Below are 24,812 nucleotides of genomic sequence, written 5' to 3' on the forward strand. Positions count from 1 at the left end.
TTGGAGGGAATAACTGCTTAGTAGCTCTGTAAATAATAAAAATGATTTAAAAGAGAATATGATAATTTAAAATACTATGAAAAACCATATTTGAATCTTTAACTTGTAGTTATACAAAGACTACACCTGATTTACACTTACTTATCAATTTTCCTTCACCCTGAAGGTACCTCTCAGTATATAAAATAGAACCACAGCTCAGCTGCCATGAGCTCCAAATTGCAACATTTCTCTGCCAACAAGATGCAAAAGGGACCCTCCTGGGCCTACCTGTGAACCATAGATACCCCCCAAGTCCCCTTACAGAGGCAGAGACTATGGTGGACCACACAGAGTCCTGGATGTGTTGCCAGGAAGTGGCAATAATCACAAAAACACAAAACCCAATTAATCAGGATCTCCTGGAGTGGGGCCCAGGCAAGCGCATTTATTTGAAAAGCTCCCCAGGTGATGCTGATGTGTTGCCAGCATTAAGAACCGCAGCCCTAATGGATTAATTTCCTAAGGGGTCATTTGAATATGCCCTTTGAAAAGAGGTAAAATTAAAGTGGAGAGGAACTGGTTGACCAAGGCCAAGCTGTTGCGTGGCCCTGAGCCTTGTGAGGAAATAATTATGCAAACACAATGACAGAATGCTGAGTGGAGTAGGCAGTTGTCACACAGTTGGAGGGGTCAGTGTATGGTCCTCCCTGTGCTCACAGTAAACCGATGTCAGATCAGACATCTCTGGTTGAGAAAATGCTCTGTGTTGCAGCTTGCTGTCAAGGTTATCTTCTTTCACAAAAGTACTGGACAGAAAAATCCAGGTTTGATGCTGATGCCAGGGCACTAAAGCTCTTTTGGGCCCCAGAGGCAGCCCACTTTCTCTGTAAGAGTTTGCTGCTGGATGCACAAGACTTGCTGGACTTCAGCAGGAAGAATTAGCATAGAGCAGCAGCCCTTTTGCTCTGCTTTAGGGCATCGTTTAGAGTGCTGGGGGCACAAGCCTGGCTCTGTCCTGCAGATTGACAACAGGCGACAGCGGGGGAGTCCTAGCAGCCTTGCGGTTTCTGCCCTTCTTTTTACATATGAGGAAACTGAAGTTTGGCCAAGTCCAAAAACAAGTGTGACTTTCATTTAAGTATCTCAAAATTCAGTAGAGGATTTTTGACTTGGGGTTATGACTTCTCTGCAAGCAGTACAACAAGTAGGCATTTTTCACTCCAAATGAATGATGTTCGTAATAGTCACCCTGGCTATTATCAGCTACTGGGATTATATTATTAGCTAACATTACATTTATTGAAGACAGATGTGTTAGTCTTCTGCTGCACGGGTTTATATTTATCATGCTTAATTCTCAATACCAACCCAAAATGGTATTTTGTTTCCATTTTACCGTAGAGAACACTGAGGTCACACAGGAAGAATGTAGAAAATTCAATATTTTGATCCACTTCTAAGGCTGAGAGTCAGCACTAGTTGCACATTGCCACTTTGCCAGTAACCATAGCATCAGGATATGCCCCTCCCAGGTTCCTTTGTGGGCCTTCAGCCTGGACACCTCAACCCTGTTCTCCATTTCTGCTTTTAGAGATGTACCCAACAGCACTCTACAACACTAGTTTGGTTTCTTGGCTTTTCTGGGGTTTTTGACCAGGCTATAGGTTAAATTTTTCAGGGAGTCATCATATTTTTCACTTGTTTTAATCCAGTTTTATTTTGCTACCTGGCATAATCTCCATTCCCATGGTTTAGAAGAAAGAAAATACTGTTAAGCTCAGCCAGAGTTCCAGACAGATGTTCAGCGTGTCTTCCTGGGTAGTGGCAGCAATGCATCACTCTCTGATGTTTGAGCTTGGCCTGCCAGCACTGCTGCACCCACGCCAACTGCTTCCAGATACCCTGCAATAAGCAAAACTGAAGTTAGCTTGAACCCACCAAAGTCATTTCATTCTCCTTCGTGAGCGCATTAGCATCTGGACTTCTGCAGGAGCCACCTGCTCTGGGGAAATCTAGTGGTGCTGAATCTCTGCAGTAAGGAGAATGCAAGTGTTGTGTTTAAAATCCTGACAAAAAATCTGACATGATCATGCCAACTGAAACAGATTACTGTCTTTAATGGAGAGTTTTCATTTTAAAGGAAGAGTTGCCAAATATTACCCTTCACCATCTCTTTCCCCTTCCATTTTTTCTTTAAAAAATGATTCATTTGCAAATGTGTGATTTATGCACCACTTGTAAAAGCTACTTCTATAACCAATTAGATGGCAAAACACACAACAGCTGCATTTAAAGCACACTGCTGTTATATACCATGAGAGTTTTTCTGTCAAAATCAGCATTAAATGTAGGCATAGGTTAAGGTAGAAAAGCCCCATGGTGGGTGCCACATACATTTATCTGCCTGGAAAGGTTCCAGTACACTTAGCTGGATGGTATTTGTGAAGCTCTCAGTGGGAAGTGTGCTACAGTTGATTCAGTTAAAGACATAATCCAAAATGACAGTCTCACTCCTGGAGCTAACCTTCAGGCACACAGAGCAGGAGTTCGTGGAAGGTGATCTTGCAAAGCCCTCTGCCATTGTATCAACAACGGCCTCTGTCCTTGCAGTTCTCCAGTGATGCGTCTGCAACCTAGAGAAGAACGATGATAGGGGAAAATGCCATGCTGTCCTCTGGAATCTTGGCATGGTGTCTGAAGGGCAGTGGGTTTCTGCAATGTAATGTCTCCATGTTAACGTGAGACAGGACCCGGGCGGGTGGGGGGCAGCAGAGGTACTGTGATATAAAACCAAATAAGCAACAGGACCATAGCTCAATGGAATCGGTATGCAAGATTCAATTGTTGGTGCCAGGAGATGGGACAGGACAGAGGATGGAGGCCACTGGGGCGAAATGACAAAAAATGGCCATGCCAAGCTCTGACTCTGAGTCCTGCCCCGTGTCTTCTCTTCCTGAATCCCATCTGCCAGGGCTCCGCTAAATACTGTGGTTATAAACTGACTCATTATCTGCTAGGGAGATAGTGCTGATTTTTAACAGATGATGAAGACATAAAATGAAGTAATTTGTTAAAAACACCACTGTAGCAGCATCCAGAGCCCAGGAGAATGGATACAGAGGCAGGCTTTGGAGCTCCGTATCACCCACAACTGGGGCAAACCAGTGCAGGCTCCTTTAAATATTTATTCACTGCTTTCTTTTGCTATCATCATACATAGGGAAATTGCATCTCTTACCTGGGCAGGCTTCTTGCTGTATATAAAAAGGGGTAGGGAACAAGCTTACCATTCTCATGATACTGATAAGAATCTTGTACTGGCCACCGAGCAAAATGCTAGTGAACCTGAGGGAAAATAAAATATTTAAAGTAATCATCTTAGAAAAGCATTTAAAAGGAAGGAAATAAAATGTTAGAAAGAAAAATGTGGACAGCAGAATCCACATTATCTGCAAAAAAGGAGAAAAATGTAACATTTATACAGGTAGATATAAAGTGATATCGGAAATATATCTGCTCCATGTAAATTTATTAAATGCAACTTTCTTTTTCTCTTTCTTTCTTTTAGATAAAAAACCTCTTCATGAAATAAAACCCCAAAGTAAGTTATTTTTCCTCTTGTGAATATAAATTATTCTCATATTTGCTGCCTTACTGTTATATTTGTTTAGGAACCAAGCAGAATTGAAGTTCCTATGAAAGAGCCGGCCCTTCGGGAGCTTCTCATTCAGTTTGGAGTCTCCTATCGGAGGTTTAAATCAAAAAGAAATATGCACACCCCTCCCCTCCCTCAGAGCAAAAGTAAATCTCTCTTCTTTATTCTTTCTGCCTACAAGTCCACTGCTCTGCAAATGTCATCTAGGATTCTTATTTCTGGAGATTTATAGCATTAAAATTAATAAATATTTGTCAGCATACACTTTCGTGAGAGCAGTCTTTGGGCTAAAGCCTAACTCCAAGCAACTCCGTGCACAAGGAACAGCAGGAGGCAGAGGAGGAAAAGGAGGAAGCAGAGCTGTAGAAGCAAACCCAGAACCCCACCTGCCATGGCCTCCATGGCAACTGGGGAGATTAGAATTCCACAGTGAGATCATTAGGAGCTGATACTGGTGCTCGCTCATGCTCACTAGATGCAGGCTTCCTTGCTTACTGAAGAGGACTTGGCGTTCTTTCCCTTTTTACATCCAGTAGATTTGAAAAGAGGAACATGACTTAAATGATTAGCAGCTTGAATTTCACTCTATGGTCCTCAGTTTTGACTACTTTAGAGTCACCTAGAAGCCTTTTTAAAATCCCAGGTCCCAAACTGTGTCAGTGAAATCAGAATTTGCACTGAAAGGTACTAGAACTCAGGAATCCCTATGTTTTCAAAGTTGCCAAAGTGAGTCTGATGTGCTACTTAAGCTGAAAGCCACTGTCTTAGAAAAGTATCCTTCAAAAAGTAGATCAGAAGCCAGGCATAATGGTGTATGCCTATAATCCTAGCAGTCTGAGATAGTGAGGCAGGCAGATCCAAGTTCAAGCCCAGCCTGGCCAACTTGGCAATTTAACATGACTTTGTCTCAAAAAATACACACACACACACACACACACACACACACACACACATGCAGGCACACACACACACGCACACACACACACACACACACACACACGGGTGTGGCTCAGTGCAAAGGTCCTGGGTCAATCCCCAGAACCAAGAAAAAAAAAAGTGGATCAAAAACCACATGCATCAAAATCTTGGGATGTGGTGTGAACCCATTAAATATACTGTATATCAGAACAACTGAATTAGGATCCCCAGTGGGGGTTATTGCTAAGAATCTATCTGTTAATACACTCAGATATAAGGTGTCTCAAGATGTAAGGCATCAGCAATCAGCTGTTATCACTAGGGCAGTTGGACAGCTGCTCAGCTGGTTTGGTTTGTAAAGCTTGTGAAAGATGTCACCGCCCAGTTGCTCTCATTTCAGGATAAAATGAATGACTTTTGATCTTTTAAATCCAAGGGCATTAAAATTCAAAGCACTTGGGAGAGTTAATAGCATTTATTAGCTATCTTCTCTGAAGGAATTAAGACCATGTGAGGAGAGGTAGAAATTGGTGTCTTGGGGCAGGCATCAGGAGGCATGTGAGCAAAGTTCAGAAAACCTATCCTTTTCACCCTTCCTTCTGTTGCATCAGACAACAATGGTGCCACTACCTGCAGAATCTGAGAATCTTGTAAAACAACAAAAGCACTCTCTTGTTTCTCTCCTGTCAGCTGCTTTTAACAGAATCTTTGATACCCAAGGACCAGCATGATTGATTTTGAACTCTTAGTAAAATGGAGGTTGGGGGAACCTGGCTATGCATGTGTGTGTTTTTTTGTGTGTGTGCATATGTTGAGGAAAGAAGAAAGAAATAGGTCACTGAACCTTTGGCCTATACCTGTGCCCCTTGGGTGAGGGGAGTGCATGGGCACCTGGCTCTTTGTGGTCCCATGTACAGGCCATCAGATGGTTCTGGTAGCAAAAGCAAGATCATGGGTGGCCATTTGGCGGCCAGTGAAAGGGTTGCTTAAAAATGCATGTGTGTGTTTTTAAAATTAATTTCACGCTTAGTTTGTGAGTCCTGTGCCATTCTAATTTGGTTACATCTGTACTTCCAGCCATAAACCCCACAGAAGCTATTTCTGGTCCTTAGGGACTCCCAAAGTAGTTTTTACTTGGGGTTCTCGCTCCTGAGCACCATGCTTAATTGCTGGATACTGCAACGGAACCGCTTAAACTGTTTTAATTTGTGGTTTCCCTAAAAATAAAACCTTAACGGAATCAATGTGATTGCACAAGGCTCCCAGAGGAATCCGATTGGGGTTCTGTATGCTGCATGGTTAGGAGTGCATTATACAAATTCAGGCTGCAGTTGTGCTGTCAAAGTAGAGCTTGGTTTAAGTCTATATGAATCATCACTGATGCAAAATCAAAGTCAATTATGAAGATAATTGAGAAACAACCTGCTCCTATATATAGCTGCACACACGATCCCCCTCCAAGCCTGGTGGATGAGAAACCTCGCTCAGAGCGTTAGGCACTCTCTTCCAGAACCTGGCAGCCAGAGGACCCAGCTCTGAGTTGCAGGAAGGTGCAAAACAGAAAGTCAAGTCTTAAGATATCTGTTGCCAAATCATAATGACAAACTGGGGGAAATATGTGCACTGCATGGCTCACGAAAGCACTTATTGTAAATGAGATAATTTAATCAGTTACGTTTCCTAATGTAGTAAACCGAATGTTTCATTTTCTGCTTCTGCACATCTTAAATTATCTTCAGGTGCTTTATGAGATTTAATCATAGTTAATAGAAACTTCATTACCATCAAATGTGCTTTCAATAAATGTTGTGTAACAATGTCAGGAGGTGCAATAAAATATAGTAGGTTGTGAATGGCAAACAGGAACCCCCAGAGTCAGACTGAAAAATGGTTCTGATCAGACAATGAGACTCGGCAGCTTGGAGAATGTGCTTTCCTGACGGGGCTGAGCGCTCCTGAGGGGTGGCTGATTGGCCATGTTCACCTGAGGGGTGAGCTAACAGGATTGAGCTTTCCTCTTAAAAATAACTCAGCTCTATGTGTTCGCTCCTCATCTCCTCCCCACGTAGTTGTTCTGTACTAACAGAGATGAATGCTCAGCATGAATCCAATTAGTAGTTCCAGAGTCCACTACCTCCACAACATCTTCAGTTGAATATGTTCTCATAACCTTCATCTGAACTTCAAAATTGTATTTGTCCTGCCCTGTCCCTGTCACTAATCTATTGTTCCCATCTTCTCTATTTCAGCGAATGGTTTACCATCCATTTGGTTGGTTTGGGTCAGCACTTGATAGCCTCCTACTCCCCTCTGTCTTCATCTCCCTTCTGCTCAGTACCTGAGAAATTATCACAATCTGATCATTGTACCAAAAAGATATCAAGTGCATCTGCTTCTTCCCATCTGTGCTGCGTTGAAATCCCTCCCTGTGTTCATTCAAGTTATTTACTGTGTGCTTACTGTACATTAAAAGATGTTCAGGGGCATGGAGCATCAGCCCTCAGCATAACACACACAGTTCCTACTTTCCTAAGGCTCAGGGTTTCAGTGAGGAGAGGTGGAATAAATGAACAAGGCAGAACATGCACAGCCCTGAGTGCCATGGAGATGGTATAAAGCACAGTGTAGAGAGATACAATAGGGTTAGGGGTTTAGAGAAGGTGGAAGGGGCACTTTTTTGGTGGAAGATGTTCAGAGATGATGCCTAGTAAAATTACACTTGAAAAGAGACCTAAGAAAGAAGGAAAGAAATGAAACTCTGGGTGTCTGGGGAGCAAGTACTCAAGGCAAAGGAAATAGCAAGGTGCCAAAGTTATGTGATGAGAGCTTGCTCAAGGTCTGAGGGACGTTAAAGGAGGCCAGGATACTTGGGACAGAGTGCCAAGAGGGAGAACAGTGAGAGCTAAGGGCAGAGGAGTGGGTAAGAATACAGGGCATAGGGTGTCACAGGCCAAGCTAAGGATTTGGTCTTTCCTCTGAGAAAGAGGGGAAGATTCTGAGGTCTTTATTCAGAGTGACAGGAGCTAACATTTTGAAGGGCAAACTAACTGCTCCGTTGAGCAGAAGCCTGTGGAGGAACAATGCAGAAGCAAAGGGATCTGTTACAATCATCTATTCTGACAATCATCTGGTACGATATCTAGGCTGCTGGAATAACCTAGGTTAAAGATGATTGTACTTGGCACAAAGAGTAACAGTAAGAATTGTTAAAGAAAATGCCTGATCCTCTGAAGATGCAGAAGGATTTGCTAGTGGGTTGGGTGTCAAGTAGGAGACAAAAAAGTGTTTCAGGTGATTCCAAATATTTGGCTGTGCCACAGGTTAGCGCTGCCATGGGGGAACCTTGAGGCAGAATCAAGAGTTCAGTTTGAGAGACCTGTTAAATCTCTAAATGGGAAGGTTGGGTAGGCAGTTGAATATATGAGTCTGAAGGGCAGAGGGCTGGGCTAGCTAGTGACATTAATTTGGAGCTTGTCAGTGTCCGGATGATACTGAAAACTACTAGGTTAGATGAGATCACTGGGTAATGAGTATGAATGATGAAAAAGATCTCAAAGGAGAGCCTGCAGGGCCCTAACACTTGGATATAGAGGAGACCATGGGTCACTATGGGGGAGAAACAAAAGCAATACCACCCCAGTGAGAGAAAATCCAGAAAAATCCTTAATTTTTTTTGTTTTTGTTTTTGTTTTTGTTTTTGTTTTTTTCTCTGGTACCAGGAATCGAACTCATGACCTTGCACTTGCCAAGCGGGCACTGTGCTGCTGCACTAAATCCCCAGGCCTCAATCCTTCCTAAAGAGAAGTTTAAAACATCAGGCCATTTTCCTAGACAGAACTCCTACAGCCATCTCCCTGTGTCCAGTCTTGTGCTGCATCAATTTATCTGATTTTTCTAAAACCTAAATTCTAATCACATCACCTTTTTGTCTCTCAGGAGCTCACCTTTGTTCTTAGGATGAAGTCCAGAGTCCTTACTCTATGTATGATCTGGACCCAGCTTTCTCCTCCTAATAGTATCCTGTTCTCTTGGTCAGCTTAACCACTAATTATTTTCCTTTCTAGATCTCATCATTGCTTTCTCTTCAGCCAAGCAAAGCTTGTTAGTTCTCCAAATAACTCTTGGGCATGTTGCTATTCATGGCGTTCGTTATCCGTTCTTTCACTCCTGCCTAAAAAGTATGTTCTTGCACCATCCCTTAATCTGGTTATTAATTCTTCCTTCAGATGTCAGTTAGGTGTCACTTTGGCAAGGCTTGAGTCCCCTGCCACCCAAGTCTGGGTTAGTTATTCCTGTAACTTCTCAGGATCAAACTGTTCCCCTATTTCTACTCTATGCTTTGACTGCCTTTGTACTGCCTGGAATTCTCAGTCATCGATGGTACTTGGTATTTACTATAGAGTCTTTTTCATCATTTTGCCTAATATGCTCACCACAGAGCCTCATCTATCGATGGTCAGTGAATACTTATTATGTTCATAAGTCTGTATAACTTCTTCCTGGATCTTTTACAGTTAAAGTGATAAAGCAAGAAGTTTTCTGATCAAAATAAACAGGGACTGTTTAAATTTCTAAAAATGTGTTACAGTTGAAGATGTATTGCTATTAGATACCCTCAGAATACTCCCCCTTTCCTTGAAGACACTTACCCCATTATTCTTGCCACTTTCTGAAGTAGTTGTGGAAGTCCTCTTTCATGAACATCTTTAGTTTTGCACTAATGTCTGCCTCAATGTCCTGAATTAGTTTAAAATATTTCCCTTTAGTGGTCATTTTGACTATGGGGAAAAGCCAGGTGCCACACACTGCCCGATCTGGCCAGTAAGTAGATGAGGACACACTGTAACTTTTTATGAGCCTGTCTTCCCGTTGGATAGCACTTGCTACAACATTCACCAATGTTTCACCACACCTGGTAAAGGTACTGAAGAAAGAGGACTTCCACAACTGCTTCAGAAGTTGGCAGGAACAATGGGGGAAATGTATGCAAAGTGAGGGAGTTGTTTTCAGAGGGATTAACGGCAATCATGTATTTTTTCTAAGATTTTTTTCAATTTTTTTTTGTTTAAACATTCATTGTATATTTTGACCACACCTCATATATAATCACTTTTATTCATTTGTGTCATAGGCACTTAATGTGTGCTTGCCCTATACAAATAATCACAACTCAGTGAAATGTGAAAGAAAAATAAAAAATGTATTCTCCTTGCTATTTCATCACAAGATAGGGAGCAAAAGATTTGAGAAAAGAAGAAGTAAGGGAACAATTTTGAATAATCATCTATACCAGGCACTAGGATAAAGCTCAAAGCTTGAAATCATTTTTGCCAAGGAATGCTCTGAATGTCTCCCTAATGTCTGAAAAATAGGTATGCTCTTTTTCTCACTGAAGAAAATCCACTCTGCATTTTTTCCCTTTACAGATAATGGAATAGTGTTGATCCCCCTCCTTTGTGATCTCCACCAGGAATAGAGCTGCTTAGAAGATGTGGCATGTGTGCTCGACACTTGAACATGGCCTCCCCGGCTGTGCAAATTTAAAAAGGTCCTTCAGCCTGCTTTTCTGTGGGCCATTCCTTTCAATTCTCAACAGACTTCCAGGCCCTTCTAAACTCGCATTAGGCTAGTGGCACTGAGGCCAATCTTCCAGCCACTCCCTAAAGCACTTTTCCCAGGTGATGTCCATCATTTTTCCTCATCTCCTGCTGGCTATTTTCAAATACATAAGTATAGTACTTCCCACAAATTGCATATTTTGTTCCTCAGAATCTTTTTTTCCTGTGAATCAGTTCAACCCATACATATGTGCAACATTGGTAATTTTCTTATAATTTTCCATTTTTTTATTACCTAATTTTTAGCCCATCATAAGTGGATGCCTTTTTTGCACCATTTTCAATGATTAAAGTGACTCTGCCCTTAATGGACATAATGGGATTTTGCTCAGGAAATACCTCAGAGGTGATTTCTTCAGCATCCAAACAAACCAGGGTACTTTCTACAAATGTGAATTCACAAGCTCCAGCTCCCCACCTCATTAGAACTCACAGTTTAGAGAGTTTATATCTTCAGTGGGCAGAAGAGAAAAATTAAATAAAGTGAGGTATTTTTCTCAAAGGCTGGAGTTCAAATTCTATTCTCTTAGATTCTGCTCATGTTAACCCATCTCCCTACTTGATAGAGGAAAGCATAGTCCTTTGGAAGCTGAAAGATGAAAATGCCAGGAAATGTGTAAGACCTCTAGTTGCACTTGAATTTCAGGTAAATACTGAATTAAACAATTTTCAGTGTAAATATATCTCAAATGCTGGTATTGCATAAGAAATACTTATGCTAAAATTATTCATTGTTGACCTGGGAATTTAGACATAAGTGTGTTTCAATATTTTTATTTTCTAAGGCTGGCAACATTACTAAGAAGAGGACTAAAACATATGGGAATTTTTGCTATTGAGATATATTTTATAAAATAGATGACCTTGATTGGCTATGTTGGAAGAATAATTGAAATTAAGCCAGCTATCAGAAGAGTAAGACTTTTTATATGAGTGCAAATTTGGAGAAAAAAAGAGGTCTATAGATTTGGACAGAGACTGGTGTCCATATAGCTAAGAAATGGGTACCAGGAGTTGAGATATAGGTGGTATAGAGCATAAAATGTCTGGAGCAGTAAGATACAATGTCTACCTGGGAATGAGCTCAGTACATACTAGCTAATTGTTGGGAGGTATCAGACAAAGAACTGTTTTGCATTGACATATAAGTAATTGACAGGGATCAAAGCCCAGGAATATGGGGAACTTGGCAGAAGAGACTGCAATGTGGGCATTGTGGGGTGTCTTTAATATGGTCAGGGAGGGCTATTAGTGCTTTGGGTAGGAATGCAAGTGAAATACAATCAAGCATAATTCTTCAACCTCAGTCCTGGACACTGGTGGCATCTGTACCAGAAAAAGAGGGTTTAGGAAGAGAAAAGATCTGGGGAAGTAAGAATGGGAAATCTAGAAATAACAGGATATGTTTGAGAGGTTAGCACATGGTGCTCATGGTTTTGTCCAGAAAGCAGGAAGGAAATATAGGATCAGATCTTCAGAGATGAGATGGGACAGGAGAGATCATCTGAGGCTGGGCAGGGGCCAGGGAGTACTTGGCACTGTCGGCATGTGAGGGATTACCCAATTAGATGAGACCAGAGGAAGGAAAAAGAGCGAAGAACTGAACTTTAAGCCTATGCTTAGAACTAGGAGAATTAAGGGTAATTACTAACAGCAAGTAAAGACCAGATCAGAGAGTCAAGTTGGAGGGGCAACTGAACCTTAAAGTACATGCCTGGAATGCCAGCGCTCAGGAGGCTGAGGTAGGAAGATCACGAGGCTGAGGCAATGCAGCAAGCTCAAGGCCATTTTGAACTACATAACAAGATTATGAGTCAAAAAATAAACAACAGGTGAAGGGTCAGTGTTTCTAAAAGGAAGGTTGGCTGCTCCTGTCTATTGCTACAGAACAAGGAAAAAGCGTCAGTTGTAAATGACCTTCAGGACACAACATGGGTTTGGGTAAAGCATACTTTCAAGGGTAAGAGAAATCATATGATAAAACAAAGGGATCCATTAAATAAATTATCACAAAGCCTTACACACGTATGTTCTGATGAGAAATAATCTAATATGTATGAAAGGAAGTATAGTGTAGATCCTTAGGGTAAAGAAGGAGAAAAGAAAAATGGACATTTGCAGTTTTTTCATGACAGGACTTACAAAGTACTTTCAAGTGGTCACTTATTGTAGAAGTGGTAATTGGAGGGAAAGCGTTTTTGTTTTCTTTGTATAGTACGACATTTTTATACTTCCTAAAGCATCTTCTAATCCTGTCTGTGTTGTTTCTACTTTTCTTTTTAACAGTGACAAGGGTTAACTGGTTGGAGGTATTGGGAACAGGTATTAAGAGATTAGATGTTTAATGTTTTAAAAATGCTTACATGTCCATAAACAAAGAGCTAAGGACTCATCAGGTGTTAAGGAGAAAAGACTTCATCTTGAGGAAGCTGATGGAGTGTGAGTAAGTGGAGGGAAGGAGCAGGGGAGAGGTCATGAGGGCCACTACACCACGTTTGCAGGCAGAAGGCAAGGCTCAGGTGTGGAGGAAATTTTTTAGAATGCAGGTCAAGAAGAGAATAACAGATAAGGTCATGTCTCTGTGGAGGCAGCAGAGGGCTGGATCAAAGGCCGCCTGACACAGAGGAGAGGCGGCTGTTCAGGGACCAGAGAGAAGAAAAAGAAAAAACCGTATGAAGGCACAGAGTAGTTTGGAGCTGTAGGGGAGCGAACTGACCTGGAATGTTCTCCACCTTTCCAATGGGGAAAAATCCAGTACCTGTGGGGATGAAAGATGTTATTTGGTCATGGGATGTGAATAAAATAACAAATGAGAAGCAAAGGAGGCCCAGAGTCAGAGTTTTGGTGATATCAGCAAGGATAGTTTGTGACTTCTCTCAGCAAGGGGAACTAACGTGGGTACAGGTGTGGAAAGGGCAGAGATGCAAGGAAGCAACAGAGTGAGATGGGGAAGCAGTTGGGATTGAGGTGGATGTGTATTCAGATCCTGACTTCACTGTTTTCTAATTATGAAGCCTAGAGAAAGTGGCTAACACACCAAACCTCTATCACTGTCTGTAAACGGCAGCTGAGACTGCAGTCACACACAGAACCAAGGGTAAAGTTAGTGCTCCTTACTGAGTTCCTCCTTTTATGGAGAGGTAATCAGGCAGCTGATGAGGAAGGTTAACAGCTGCACAGGCGTGATCACAAAGACTCTTCTGGCGCCAGACTTTTTTGCATGGATTGCTGGGTTTGGCACTTGACAGTCATAAGGCTTTGGGCAAGACAAGTAATGTTTCTGGCTTAGTTTACACATCTAAATAAGGATATTTTTATAAGTTTGTCAGAAGAAGTAAATGGTAATAGTAAGTATAAAGTTCTAGAATGATGCCAGGTTAATTAAACAATTCTCGGTATATTTTTAAGATTTGGCTGCTGTCTCAATTACAATAATGAAACAGCGGGGCTGGGGATTTAGCTCAGCGGCAAAAGCGTCTGCCTGGCATGCGCAAGGTTGTGAGTTCGGTTCCCGGTACCGGAGGGGGGGAAAAAAAATACAATAATGAAACAGCAAATACAATAGCAATCATGAGATTTCCAAAGGTGAGAAATCAAAAAGACAGAGATGTTGATTCACTAAGGTGTTATGAGCTTCTAAGGATGGAAGATATAACTGAAACTGCTTACTATGGTTGACCATGGCTATTTTCTGTTGAGTTAAGAGAAAAACATATTGCTTCTTGATGATAGCACGAATAAACAAACTCTAACAATAACTTCTGCTATGTCATATTTCAGCACACAAAAGAATATTTGGGTAAATTTCTTTTTACCAGCAGTCCTGCCTTTGCAGAGAGTGCTTGCTGGAGAGCTATTGCCTGGCCTTCAGCTCAGGAGCTGACTTTCCAGCCTTCCATTGATTTGCCTCTTACAGGGCCACTCTATGAGTATTTATCACGTGGATTCCTCGGTAACACTATGTCTCTTACATATACCGATTCAAGTTCGTCTGCATTTTTTTCTGCAATGGGAGCAATAGTCATTCCACAATCCCTGATAGGTGATAAAGCAGAATGCTTTGCATGTACTCACTATGCTCCTTTGTTAATTCTCTATCGCTTATTTGAGTCCTGCAAAATAAATTTCAATCTGATATATGTTAAATTCATAACATGGGAATTGAGTTAAAGTTCCATTAGTAAGAAGCAGTAATATGTCTTGCACCTGGGACTCATGTAAACCGAGGAAGGCAAATCAAGTAAACAGCCCTTCTCTGGAGTCTTTTGGGGACACTGGTTATTATAAGTGACTGGAGATGATTATAATTCATAAAGGCATCATTGTTAATATCTATTTCTGGAACTATGAAATTCAAAGGGGCTTGGAAATATCATTTTGTCCTTCTCACCAACTCTGACCGAAATGCTAAAATAAAATAATTGAAAACTATTATGAAGTCATGGTGGTTTTTAGAGAGTTTCTGAAAAGAGATTGCACAGTCTCCTTAGAAATACAGTTGAGTTTTTAACAACCCTCATTGTAGGGAAAGGTCATTTTAATATCTAACTGGAATCCCAACGGCTATAATAAAAGGGCAGGTCCTCCTTTTCAGTCCCCGTTAGAGATGGCAAAGTGTTGGTTACTAGCTTCCTTATAAATAAATGGTCATTGAATACCTAATGTGGGTGTATTCTGTTCTTATAACAACCAGTTATGCATTCAGATTATGAAGAAGTTACTTTACAACTCTATTTCCAGGCCAAATGAGCCCATAAATATTTTCTCCTTGGGGTCCCAGTTTCCGGCTCTCTATTCATCTTTGCAGCCTTTTTTGCAGATGGTCTGCAGTCCACCCAGCAGGAAGCACATTCCTCAGTAGTTGCTGAGTAATTTGGAATACAAGAGATTATTCAATCAGTTCTTTTGGTTTACTTTTTCAGTTCCTTTTGTTTATACCTGTGGATTGTACACAACAGCCTTTTTCTACCACATGTGGAATCCTTCCAAGCTTTGCCTTAAGCTTTTGTAACTCTTGAATAGAGGAAAATAGACAGGAAGAAGGCAGGAAAGACATCAGTAACATATGGATACAGAAAGCCTTATTTATGAAATAAAGTCAGAGAAAAGTATCCTGTACCCACAAAAAGAACAGCCTTCTCTTTCAGTGCTTTTGTTCCAAATCACTTGGAGCAAATAAACCAGTAACACTGTGTTGGGAGGGGAGCTGATAGCGATAATCCTGTGTGTGCAAAAATGGAAATGACAAGGGAATTCTTATAGCACGGCATCTAAAATAAAGTGGTGACTGTAGTTTCTTTAAAATTTCTCTCCTCACAGTTGGAAGCCAGGCAAGCAGTCAATGAATAGTTGTCTGCGATGACTTGGAATGTTCTGTGGGAAATTATAGAGCTTGTATTGCTTTTGAAGGATAGAAAGAAGTTAGAGAGACCAAACCAAATTGCTGTCATTCCAATAATTAATAATAAAAAGGGTGAACAAAAATGAGATGTTAGAATCCAAGCAATGTCTACGAGAGTTCTAAATGTCACAGATTGGTGGTGATGGCTGAACTGGCCGGGACAGAGTAACCATGAAGGAGAGGGATGTGGACGGGCACCAGAGAGGTAGACACAGACAGGTGTTGGATGCCTAGCAGGGTGCGGAGGGCTGATTACACTGACCACTGCCCAGCTCCTGTTGCAGTCAGGAATCCACCTCCCAGGTAAATTAGTCACAATTGAATTTGGGGTAACATTGTAGTCATGGGCTGAAATCAGAAGCGCAGGAGAGAAAGTGAAGAAAGCTATCAAGCCCCAGGAAGTGACTATGCTTTGCAATCATGTTGCTGGAGCAATTTTCCTGAGAATGAGTGGCAGTGGTTTTCCTCAGGCAGTCCAGTACCCTAATATGAGCCAAGTGTGTGCTTGCACAGACACATACGCACACATGTGATGATTCTGCAGATACTATCCCAGTGCACCTGTGGTTATCAATGCGCACACGCACACACACACTCACACTGTCACACACACACTCACACACACACACACACACATACCTTCCTCCCTTCTCTCATGAAGCCAACATAGAAAATAAGGAACTATACTTCAGGGCCTCCTGGAGCCAGTTCTGAACACACAGAAGAGAATTGCTACAACTTTTGTGAATACGTGGAAATTCTTACAGGGAAAGCCACACTATGCTCTTAGAAAGAAAGCTTAGAAAATGAGACAGAGGGGAAAAAAAGAAAAAACAATGAGGTGAAGCATAAGCAGGTAGAGAAAAGAAGAAAGAAAAAAGAAGAGAAAGAAGAAAGCAGCACACTGATTCAACTTTAGAGGAATTTGCTCTGTGGGTAAGGATGTCTGATTAAATCTCTTGAGATATCAAATGTGGGTTTGGGTATTTGTGAGTAGCTCTGCAGCTGCTTCTGCATTACCAGGGCCTTGGCCCTGTCTGTCTTTTAATGGCTAAATGACTAAGAATGTAGGCCTTGGTGACTTCTTCCATGCATCCTCATTTCTTTTACCTGGGTGGTCCTCAAAAATGTTTGTTGAATTAATGAAATTATTATTATATCCTGAAGTTTGAGTTCCCAAAACAAACTGTTATTATAAAGTCAATACCACTTTGCTTTTCTTTCTCTCGGAATCTCTCTCCCTGGCCCCTGGCTCTACCAGGGTCAGAGTGAGCCTCGTGGACAGCCAGTGCCCCATACTGGCTTTTCTCCCTTCTTTCACCACCCTAACCCCAAAGTCATTCTACTCATTTGCAAAGTTTTATAATTTTGTATTTCATTCTCTCGACCTAAGTTAAAGGATTCTACAAGTTTTCCTAGGAGAGGAAAATACTGAGCCATATCAAACACTGTGACTGGGTCTGAGGTCGTATGTAGGATTCTTTGCTAAAGATGGGATTTGTATCTGGACAGAGAGAATTCTGGTTACCTGAGCACAAGAGTGGACACATAAAGGCAAAGTGGGAATCCAGGGAGCAATGACAACATGCTCCTGCCCCTCTATTTTATCTCGTTAGGCTCCTGCCAAGCTATACTCATCTGCAGCTTGGGCTGTTTGCCTTGGTCATCCTGCTGGCTTCCGGTCCATCATAGTTTAGTACCTAGGAAGCTAAGGGTGTTTTTGTCTCTGCCTTGTCAGCTCAGCAGCAGGGCAGCTATGCTCAGTACACAAAAGCCTTTTCCTTTTTTTGTTGTTTTTTTCTGGTACCGGGAATCGAACTAAGGTCAGTGAGTCAGCCAACAGCACTGTCCCAGCCCTGTTCCCAGCAGCATGAGAGAGGACAGACACAAGCTAACTGACTGTAACAGAACAGGCTGTACAAGAGCTGTGATTGGGCTAATCGTACACGGGATGGAGAGCAGACTCAGTCTGTCTCTGTCTGAGGGCACCACAGCAACTGGAAGAGCAACACGGAGACAAATAGGGTAAGGAGAAGTGGGCAGGCCACCTAGGAGCACCTTAAAAGTTGCTGGCTAAAGACTCTGGACGAAGACATGACATCAGAAAGCCAAAATGAGCTTCACATGCACGCTACTCCTATTGCAGACTTGGGGTTACCAAGCTGAGCTAAATCCCCATCCCCCAAGCCTTTTCCTCTTTGTGCTCATTTCCTAAGCAGCTGTTTCTCGCTAGATACACCTTTTAGGGTGGTAATATCACCAGTCAGTGGTGCCCAAAGAACTGGAGGAAGAGAAAAAAGGTAATCAGCCCAAATCCAAAGTACCCTCCCTGCCTGGTGCCCTGGCATGATACATCTGATACGTTCTCTTTACCCTGGGTTTAGTTATTCTCTCCCAGGACTTCACCAAGTGAAGGGAGGGTGGGAACATAAGTAGGCTGATGACTGCCCCCCTCTTCCCTCCAGAGGACGTGGACCGATGGAAATTCGTTGGTCAGTGTGCCCATGGTTCTGGTGGTGAAAGTGTTAGCCCCCACCCCATTCCTCTCTCATTTGGATGGTCATGAAGTTGGAACCAAAGTCTGAATGAGTCTCACCATGTGTTGTTGTTTTGAAATGTGTCTAATAAATCTCTGACCTTTCAGAAACTCTTCTTTTGGGCGGTTGTGCTTTCTCTTGCTTTTTATTAGTATGTGTTTACTGCCCTATTACTGAACCGATTCTGCTTGGTTTCCTCCTTCACCCTTTAATTTGGTAGCACCTTATTTTACAGTCTACTAACTTTGTTGAAAACAAATTCACTTTACCTGTGTGGTTAGTATTACTTATTTGATAATATAAGTACCATATTAGGGTGCGGTGAATGCATAGTTTAAGTGCCATGCAATTACAAGGTAAATATATGATGGGTTTATTTTATCCTCTCAGCCCAACACAGGGTGACATTGTAATTACTTTTGGACCCATTAAGTGAACTTAGTGCATAATCTGCAGGAAGATTAACTATGTAGTTAGCTCTTGCCTCCTTCCATCTCCACACACCTTCTGAGATGACATCTCTTTTAGGGTTACGTTTTCTCAGATAAATCCACTAGGCTGAAATGCAGTAGCCATTATGGATGGGCTACAGGAGTAAAGCACACCCAGTGCACATCTGGAAAAGAGTTGAAAAGCAGCTGTAGCACATCCTGGGGGCGGGGAGACACCCACATTCTAAGTTCAAACTAACGCTTTTATTTTTGCTTTGCCCATGCATTCAATAGGATGGAGTAGGAGAGGTATGGGAGAAACAGCATGTGCCCTCTGAGAGACCAGTCCTCCCCACAGTAGAGTGTTGGAGTCTAGTATCTGACTGGGGCCAGAAAGTAATTACCATGGACATAAGAGCCCCTGGGACCAAGACCTTCACCACCCACAATGAACACTATATGACAATGATTGCATATATCCTGAACTGAGGCTGTCGATCTTCTCTGAATCTGAATGAGCTGTGTCAAAGCTAAAATTCCTGTTCGTGAGCTCTGGTCTTCTCCCGACTCATAGACCATGGGTTAACTTCTTGCCCTACACCACTGTCTGCGAATGCATGTGCCCCGGTCATCAACAAGCAGAGCCGTCCCACTTTGTCATTTGTGTGAACTTGTCCTCTTTCAGTGAAAGTAAAGTATAAAATATACTTTAAAGGTAAATGACTTCTTAAAATATGTATATTAAGGAATTGTCTGTTTTTACTAGGAAAATATTATGTTCTGTACAAAATTGATTCCCTGCAAGAGTCTATTACATGGTAAGCTACCTTAATGCAGTTAAGATACTTGACTAGCACCATTTTAATTTATACAAGGCATTTGAAAAACAGGATTATTGTTTGAATGAGAGTACAACTCATGGCTAGCTACATATATCATTTCCTATGAACGATAGCTCCAAAAATCCAAGAGCATTTCATTTTGTATCCCATGGTGCATCTCTGCCCCCATGCCCTTGCTGGCCATTTAGGAATCGTCTTGTGTCTTCCAGGCATCGAGAATGCCAGCGACATCGCTCTATATTCGGGCCTGGGTGCTGCGGTCGTCGCCGTTGCAGTCTTGGTCATCGGAGTCACCCTTTACAGACGGAGCCAGAGTGACTATGGCGTGGACGTCATTGACTCCTCTGCATTGACAGGTGGCTTCCAGACCTTCAACTTCAAAACGGTCCGTCAAGGTCAGCGGCGTAGGTCCCCCATACCTCGTCCTCAGGACCAGCGACTACATTTGCACAGGGACCCCAGAGTTCTTGGGGGCCTGTGTGAAGGTAGCTCTGGGCACTGGGAGCCGCTACCGCATCGTTTTTACACAATAGACCAAAGCGCGAACAGGCGGTCTGCTGACATCCTTCACCACAACAAGGGCAAGTGAATCTCAGGTCACCATTATCAGCATTTTAAATGAGGCAATTCCATCTTTGATGTGTAGTGAGACTAATGAGTTATTTTATCACAAATTATCCAACTTTCTCATTTAACAAAGCTGATTTGAAGATACATATTTAATTTAGTTAACTAAAATACTGACTTCAAGGCTGAGGATGAAGTCTCAGGTCATAACCTCCCAGGTGTATTTATTACACGAAATTTTGGGTTCTTGTATCTCAAGTAAGTAAAAAGACTTTAGAAGATATATGAGGGGTCACTTAGCCAGGGGAAAAAATGAAACTGCAGCCTAAATGCCTCTCAGCTGTCACCAGGTCCAAGCAATCTTATGTAGCAGGGGAAGCAGCATCTATCATGTCAAACTGTAGCAATACTCATTTTCAAAACACAGAATCGCTTAATTCTCTTAGATGAACCAAATCTGTTCCTGACTGCAAGGTGGGAATGAGCCATTCATGGCTTTCATTTCAGAAAAACTGACACCATCACTCTTCACGAGATGACGTTTGCTGCCTGACCCTAAACGTCCATATTGTCCCCCTGTTTCTATTTACTGTGAGTCAGTAATGCTTATGGCACAGGTAGAGAGATCTAGCTTAGCACTGGCTGAGTAAACAGGCCAGTGAAATGGAAATCCAGACCTGCTAGAAAATAAAAGAAAAACACAACTGAGAGATGGCCAGGAGAACATAAGAGTTTCCCCTCCTGCCGTTTACCCCCGGGCACCTCAGGGTCTGGCCTTCCAGACCAGTGCCTATTCTGGATTCCAGTATCTAGTTGAACATATGTGATTTTAATTTGTTATAAATCCAGTGAAGAGCTGATTTTTACACTACATAGGAAACTAGAAATATATTTCCATCAAATAATAAGATGTCAGTGTCATAAACACTTGAAAACAGAAGAACGACATTAGATAGTGTGAGAGACAGTGTTACACATAAGTGCACAGATTTTAATGTCAGTTAATTTTGAGTCTAAACCTTCTGTGTTAACTATTTAATCAATTATCCTGGAGTCACAGTTTTTATAGCTATAAAATAAATATACTAGGAGAATGAAATTACCTAGAATAATGTGGGTAAGACCTTGGCATATGGGGAGTGGTCACAAATGTAATGAATGTAGTTGTAGAAGGAGGTAATTTCCTCTCACCTTAGCATAACATGCCAGCATGCTGGACAGAGCACCAAACAGCAGGCTGGAGGACACTAGTTTATATAAGTTTAATTGCGTCTCCTTAGGGAGGTGCATTTCTGACCCTGTGTGTACTGTGATCTCTAAGAGAATATATTGCCTTTCCAAGTTACCAGACCATTTTTTTTAAATTTTTGGCCAAGAATCTGACAGAACTAGAGAGAGAAGGGAAAACCTTTGGTAACTGCTACTCTCTATATTCATTGTGATGCTGAATTTCACAGCAATGGTGGTTGACTTTGACTTCTAAACCTTAGAGATCCATCTTCAGCAATATACCCAGGACCCCAGGAAGGGGAATAGGAAGGCTGTTAAACAGAATGTCATGGGCTGGTAGAACACTTGACTAGTATACCAGTCAAGTACACTAGTATACTAGTATACACTAGTATACTAGTACTCTAGTATGCTTGACTAGTATACTGGAGGCCCTGGGTTCCATCTCAGCACTACAGAGAGAGATAGAGACAGAGAGAGACAGGCACAGAGAGACACAGACAGAATATAAATGAATGTCATATTTAGAGTTGACCACGGACTTGAAAATTGATTTCCAAGATGTATTGGAAAGAACAGGGGTGGGTGACTGTCGCTGATCAGACTTCTGTCAAAGTAGCTGCTGGTACTCTTGAACTGTAGACTCTGACATGTTCACTTTTGTTTACTCGGGTATTTTCCATGCCTGTGCTGTCTAAATATAGGAAATATTTTTGCTTCTTGGCTTTGCATAAGCGAAGAGGGCCTTTCAAAAGTAGGGAAAAATTAAGTCTCAGAAGGTTAGAACTTGACATCAAATAGCCAAGAGACTTTGGGATAAAATTTTGACGTCTCCAATGAAACTCTTTTCAGTTGTAAAATGGCTCTCTGGTCCCACTTCTTGTCTGGAAGACCATACACAAGAGCAAGGTCAGGACCTATAGAAGTCATTGTGGTTCTTTTGAAAAGCACAGAGTCTCATCGGTGCTTTTGTCTTGGCCCTGTGGCCTGAAGCATGGAAACCTCAGGCACCATCACGGAGTCTTTAGATCTACAGTGTTATTTCATCTCATCTGTGCATCTTTTCTATGACTGCAGATTCTTAGAACATCCAAACAAAATGTGGAGAAAGGCAGGGTTATAGATTTCCTGCTGGCATCATTGCAAATTATGAAAATGGAAACACAATAGCCGCTAATACAATATGGCCCAAAATTGCAACATTTTCAAAAATATCATACTTTAAGCATTTTGTCAGGCCCCAAAGGAAAATTGTTTAATATGGTTTGGGTTTCAATTTGAGATGTCACATTGACAGACTGATATGGGCGGGAGGCTTGGGACTGAGGGTTATTTTGTTATTTACTAATAAATGAGATTACTTCATCACAAGAAAATATCACAGCATTTCTTTTTAATATTTGGCTGGGAAAAACATTGCTAAGGCCCAACAGATGACAAAGTCCAATTTCTTACATTTTTGTACAGGTTTTTTTTTTTTTTTCCATTTGTTTTGAGACAGAAAGCAGATGATTCTGAGCGCTCCCCATGTGGAATCTGAGTTGCTCTTGGTCCCAGTGTGGCACTTTCTTCCCTCTCACAGTGACATATGTGACATTCTAGCGAATCAGCTACTCAGGCATGGAGCAATTCATGAGGTTCCTTGACCTGTTTGTTCTGTGGACACATCATTTCCTCCCTGGCTTCAGAAAGTGCCCCAAACGCCACAAGAAATGTGCTGGAACCATCAAAGCTGTGTTCTAAGCAGCACTACCTAGTCACCACGCTGTGTCATCACTTGCCATTTAAAATGAGCAGACGTTATTTTTGCTCCAAACTGAATTGCAAAATAATTTTTTTGTTAGCTTCTCTTTTCTGGTTAAACTAACCTCATAAACAACAGGACCTGAGTCAGTTACCTGACTGAGTACCAGCAATACTTACTTGGAAAAGACAAAGTGTGCAGAGTTCAGAAAGGGAACATTGTGGCCCATGGCATTTAGAAAGATGGGTGGAAAGGGGCCTCCTGATTCTCAGGCCTAGTCTACTTGCTCAGGGTGGGAGGGTGGCGCCGGTGTGCTGGCTCGGATCTGAGCATCTGGCAATCACGCAGGTGTCTTTGCGGTTCACAGAGACAATTCTAGAAGGGTAACAGAGGTGTCTTTTAGTGTCTGAGTGACAGATCAGTTGTTTTTTTTTTTTTTTTTTTTTTCTTAACCAGGTAACTCCCTGCTCCTGAACCCTGCCATGCAGCCGGACCTGACAGTGAGCCGCACATACAGTGGCCCCATCTGTCTACAGGACCCGCTGGACAAGGAGCTTATGACGGAGTCCTCACTCTTCAACCCTCTGTCAGACATCAAGGTCAAAGTCCAGAGCTCCTTTATGGTTTCCCTGGGAGTGTCAGAGAGAGCTGACTACCGTGGCAAGAACCACTCGGGGACCTTTCCCCATGGAAACAGCCATGGCTTTAGCGCAGTGCATCCCAGAAACAAAACTCCCTACATCCAAAACCTGTCGTCCCTCCCCACAAGGACAGAACTGAGGACAACCGGTGTCTTTGGCCACTTAGGGGGGCGCCTCGTCATGCCAAATACAGGTAGGTGGTGAATGTATGTCGTGTATCCTCCAGCATTTGTTTATTTTTTGTTTTTGGTTTTTTTTTGGGGGGGGGCGGTTTCTCCGGTACCGGGAACCGAACTCACGACCTTGCGCTTGCCAGGCAGGCGCTTTGCCGCTGAGCTAAATCCCCAGCCCCTCCAGCATTTGTTTAAATACCTTTTGTTTATGTGATTGATTACAGCCTGTCAGGTTCACTTTATATGTACTATTCCCTTGTCAGAGCAGCAAATGTCATGCCTCCAATATGTATGTGATGTGTGCTGCAAACCAGAACCAACCCTGCGACCAGACCTTATACTCTTCATCTCAGAACGGAATGAGCCCTGGAAGGGCTGATACCCATATTCACTCAAAAGGTCAGGGGAGTCCCCAAGGATTAAGCCCCTTGGAATATGTTACCTAGAATGCGATCAGGAAGTGCCACAAACATTCTTTGATGTGACTGACAAGCATCAAGTTTATACACAAGTATGGTTTACATCCTAAGCTGATTATGCAGTGAAGTAATATTCAAATTGCATCAGTAGTTTACCTCTCCTAGTCCGTGGACCTTGCTAGGAATACTGCTTTGTGAAGAGGAATGATGAGGAATCATCGTGGAGTTGCTCTTTGGAATTAAAACTTCATTCCAGAGCTATGCTATAAGTACCATTAACTCACATGCATTCTTTTCCTCCACTGTGCTAGATTTCCATGTTATTATAATGGGATACTTTCAGATGTCCAATCCAGATCACTTTTTAAATGATATTGTATCTATGAATTCATCTTGAGTTGCTTCCTCAGACTTAAGTGAGTGGCAGAAGAGGTCAGTTTCCCCTCTGCGTTCTAAGCCATGTGAAGCAGGTAGTGTGCTAAATTAAGTACTGCCCCACTGGCTCCTGAGAGGGGCAAGATCCATTGTTCTCTGTGATTGTCATAAAATTACAGGTTAGCCTTGAGCCAGAGTCTCCACATGTTTCTCTAGAACATAGAGCTAACCAACATTTTATCTCATGAAATGGCAACTGTAATAGGACTAGTCTCAGGG

At 42.1% G+C, this 24,812-nt stretch overlaps 1 protein-coding gene across 1 annotated transcript in view; it reads left to right on the top strand.

The window, feature by feature from the left end:
* Unc5d (unc-5 netrin receptor D) overlaps positions 1-24,812 on the top strand; it is a 380,937-nt gene that overhangs the window by 288,270 nt on the left and 67,855 nt on the right. Inside the window, exons 11-13 of the mRNA XM_013521490.1 lie at positions 3,551-3,583; positions 19,594-19,779; positions 23,382-23,759. Of these exons, the coding sequence (XP_013376944.1) occupies positions 3,551-3,583; positions 19,594-19,779; positions 23,382-23,759 (597 nt within the window). The remainder of the gene's footprint in view (positions 1-3,550; positions 3,584-19,593; positions 19,780-23,381; positions 23,760-24,812) is intronic.

Source organism: Chinchilla lanigera, unplaced genomic scaffold, assembly GCF_000276665.1.
Source record: "Chinchilla lanigera isolate Chin_1 unplaced genomic scaffold, ChiLan1.0 scaffold00062, whole genome shotgun sequence".
NCBI lineage: Eukaryota > Metazoa > Chordata > Mammalia > Rodentia > Chinchillidae > Chinchilla > Chinchilla lanigera.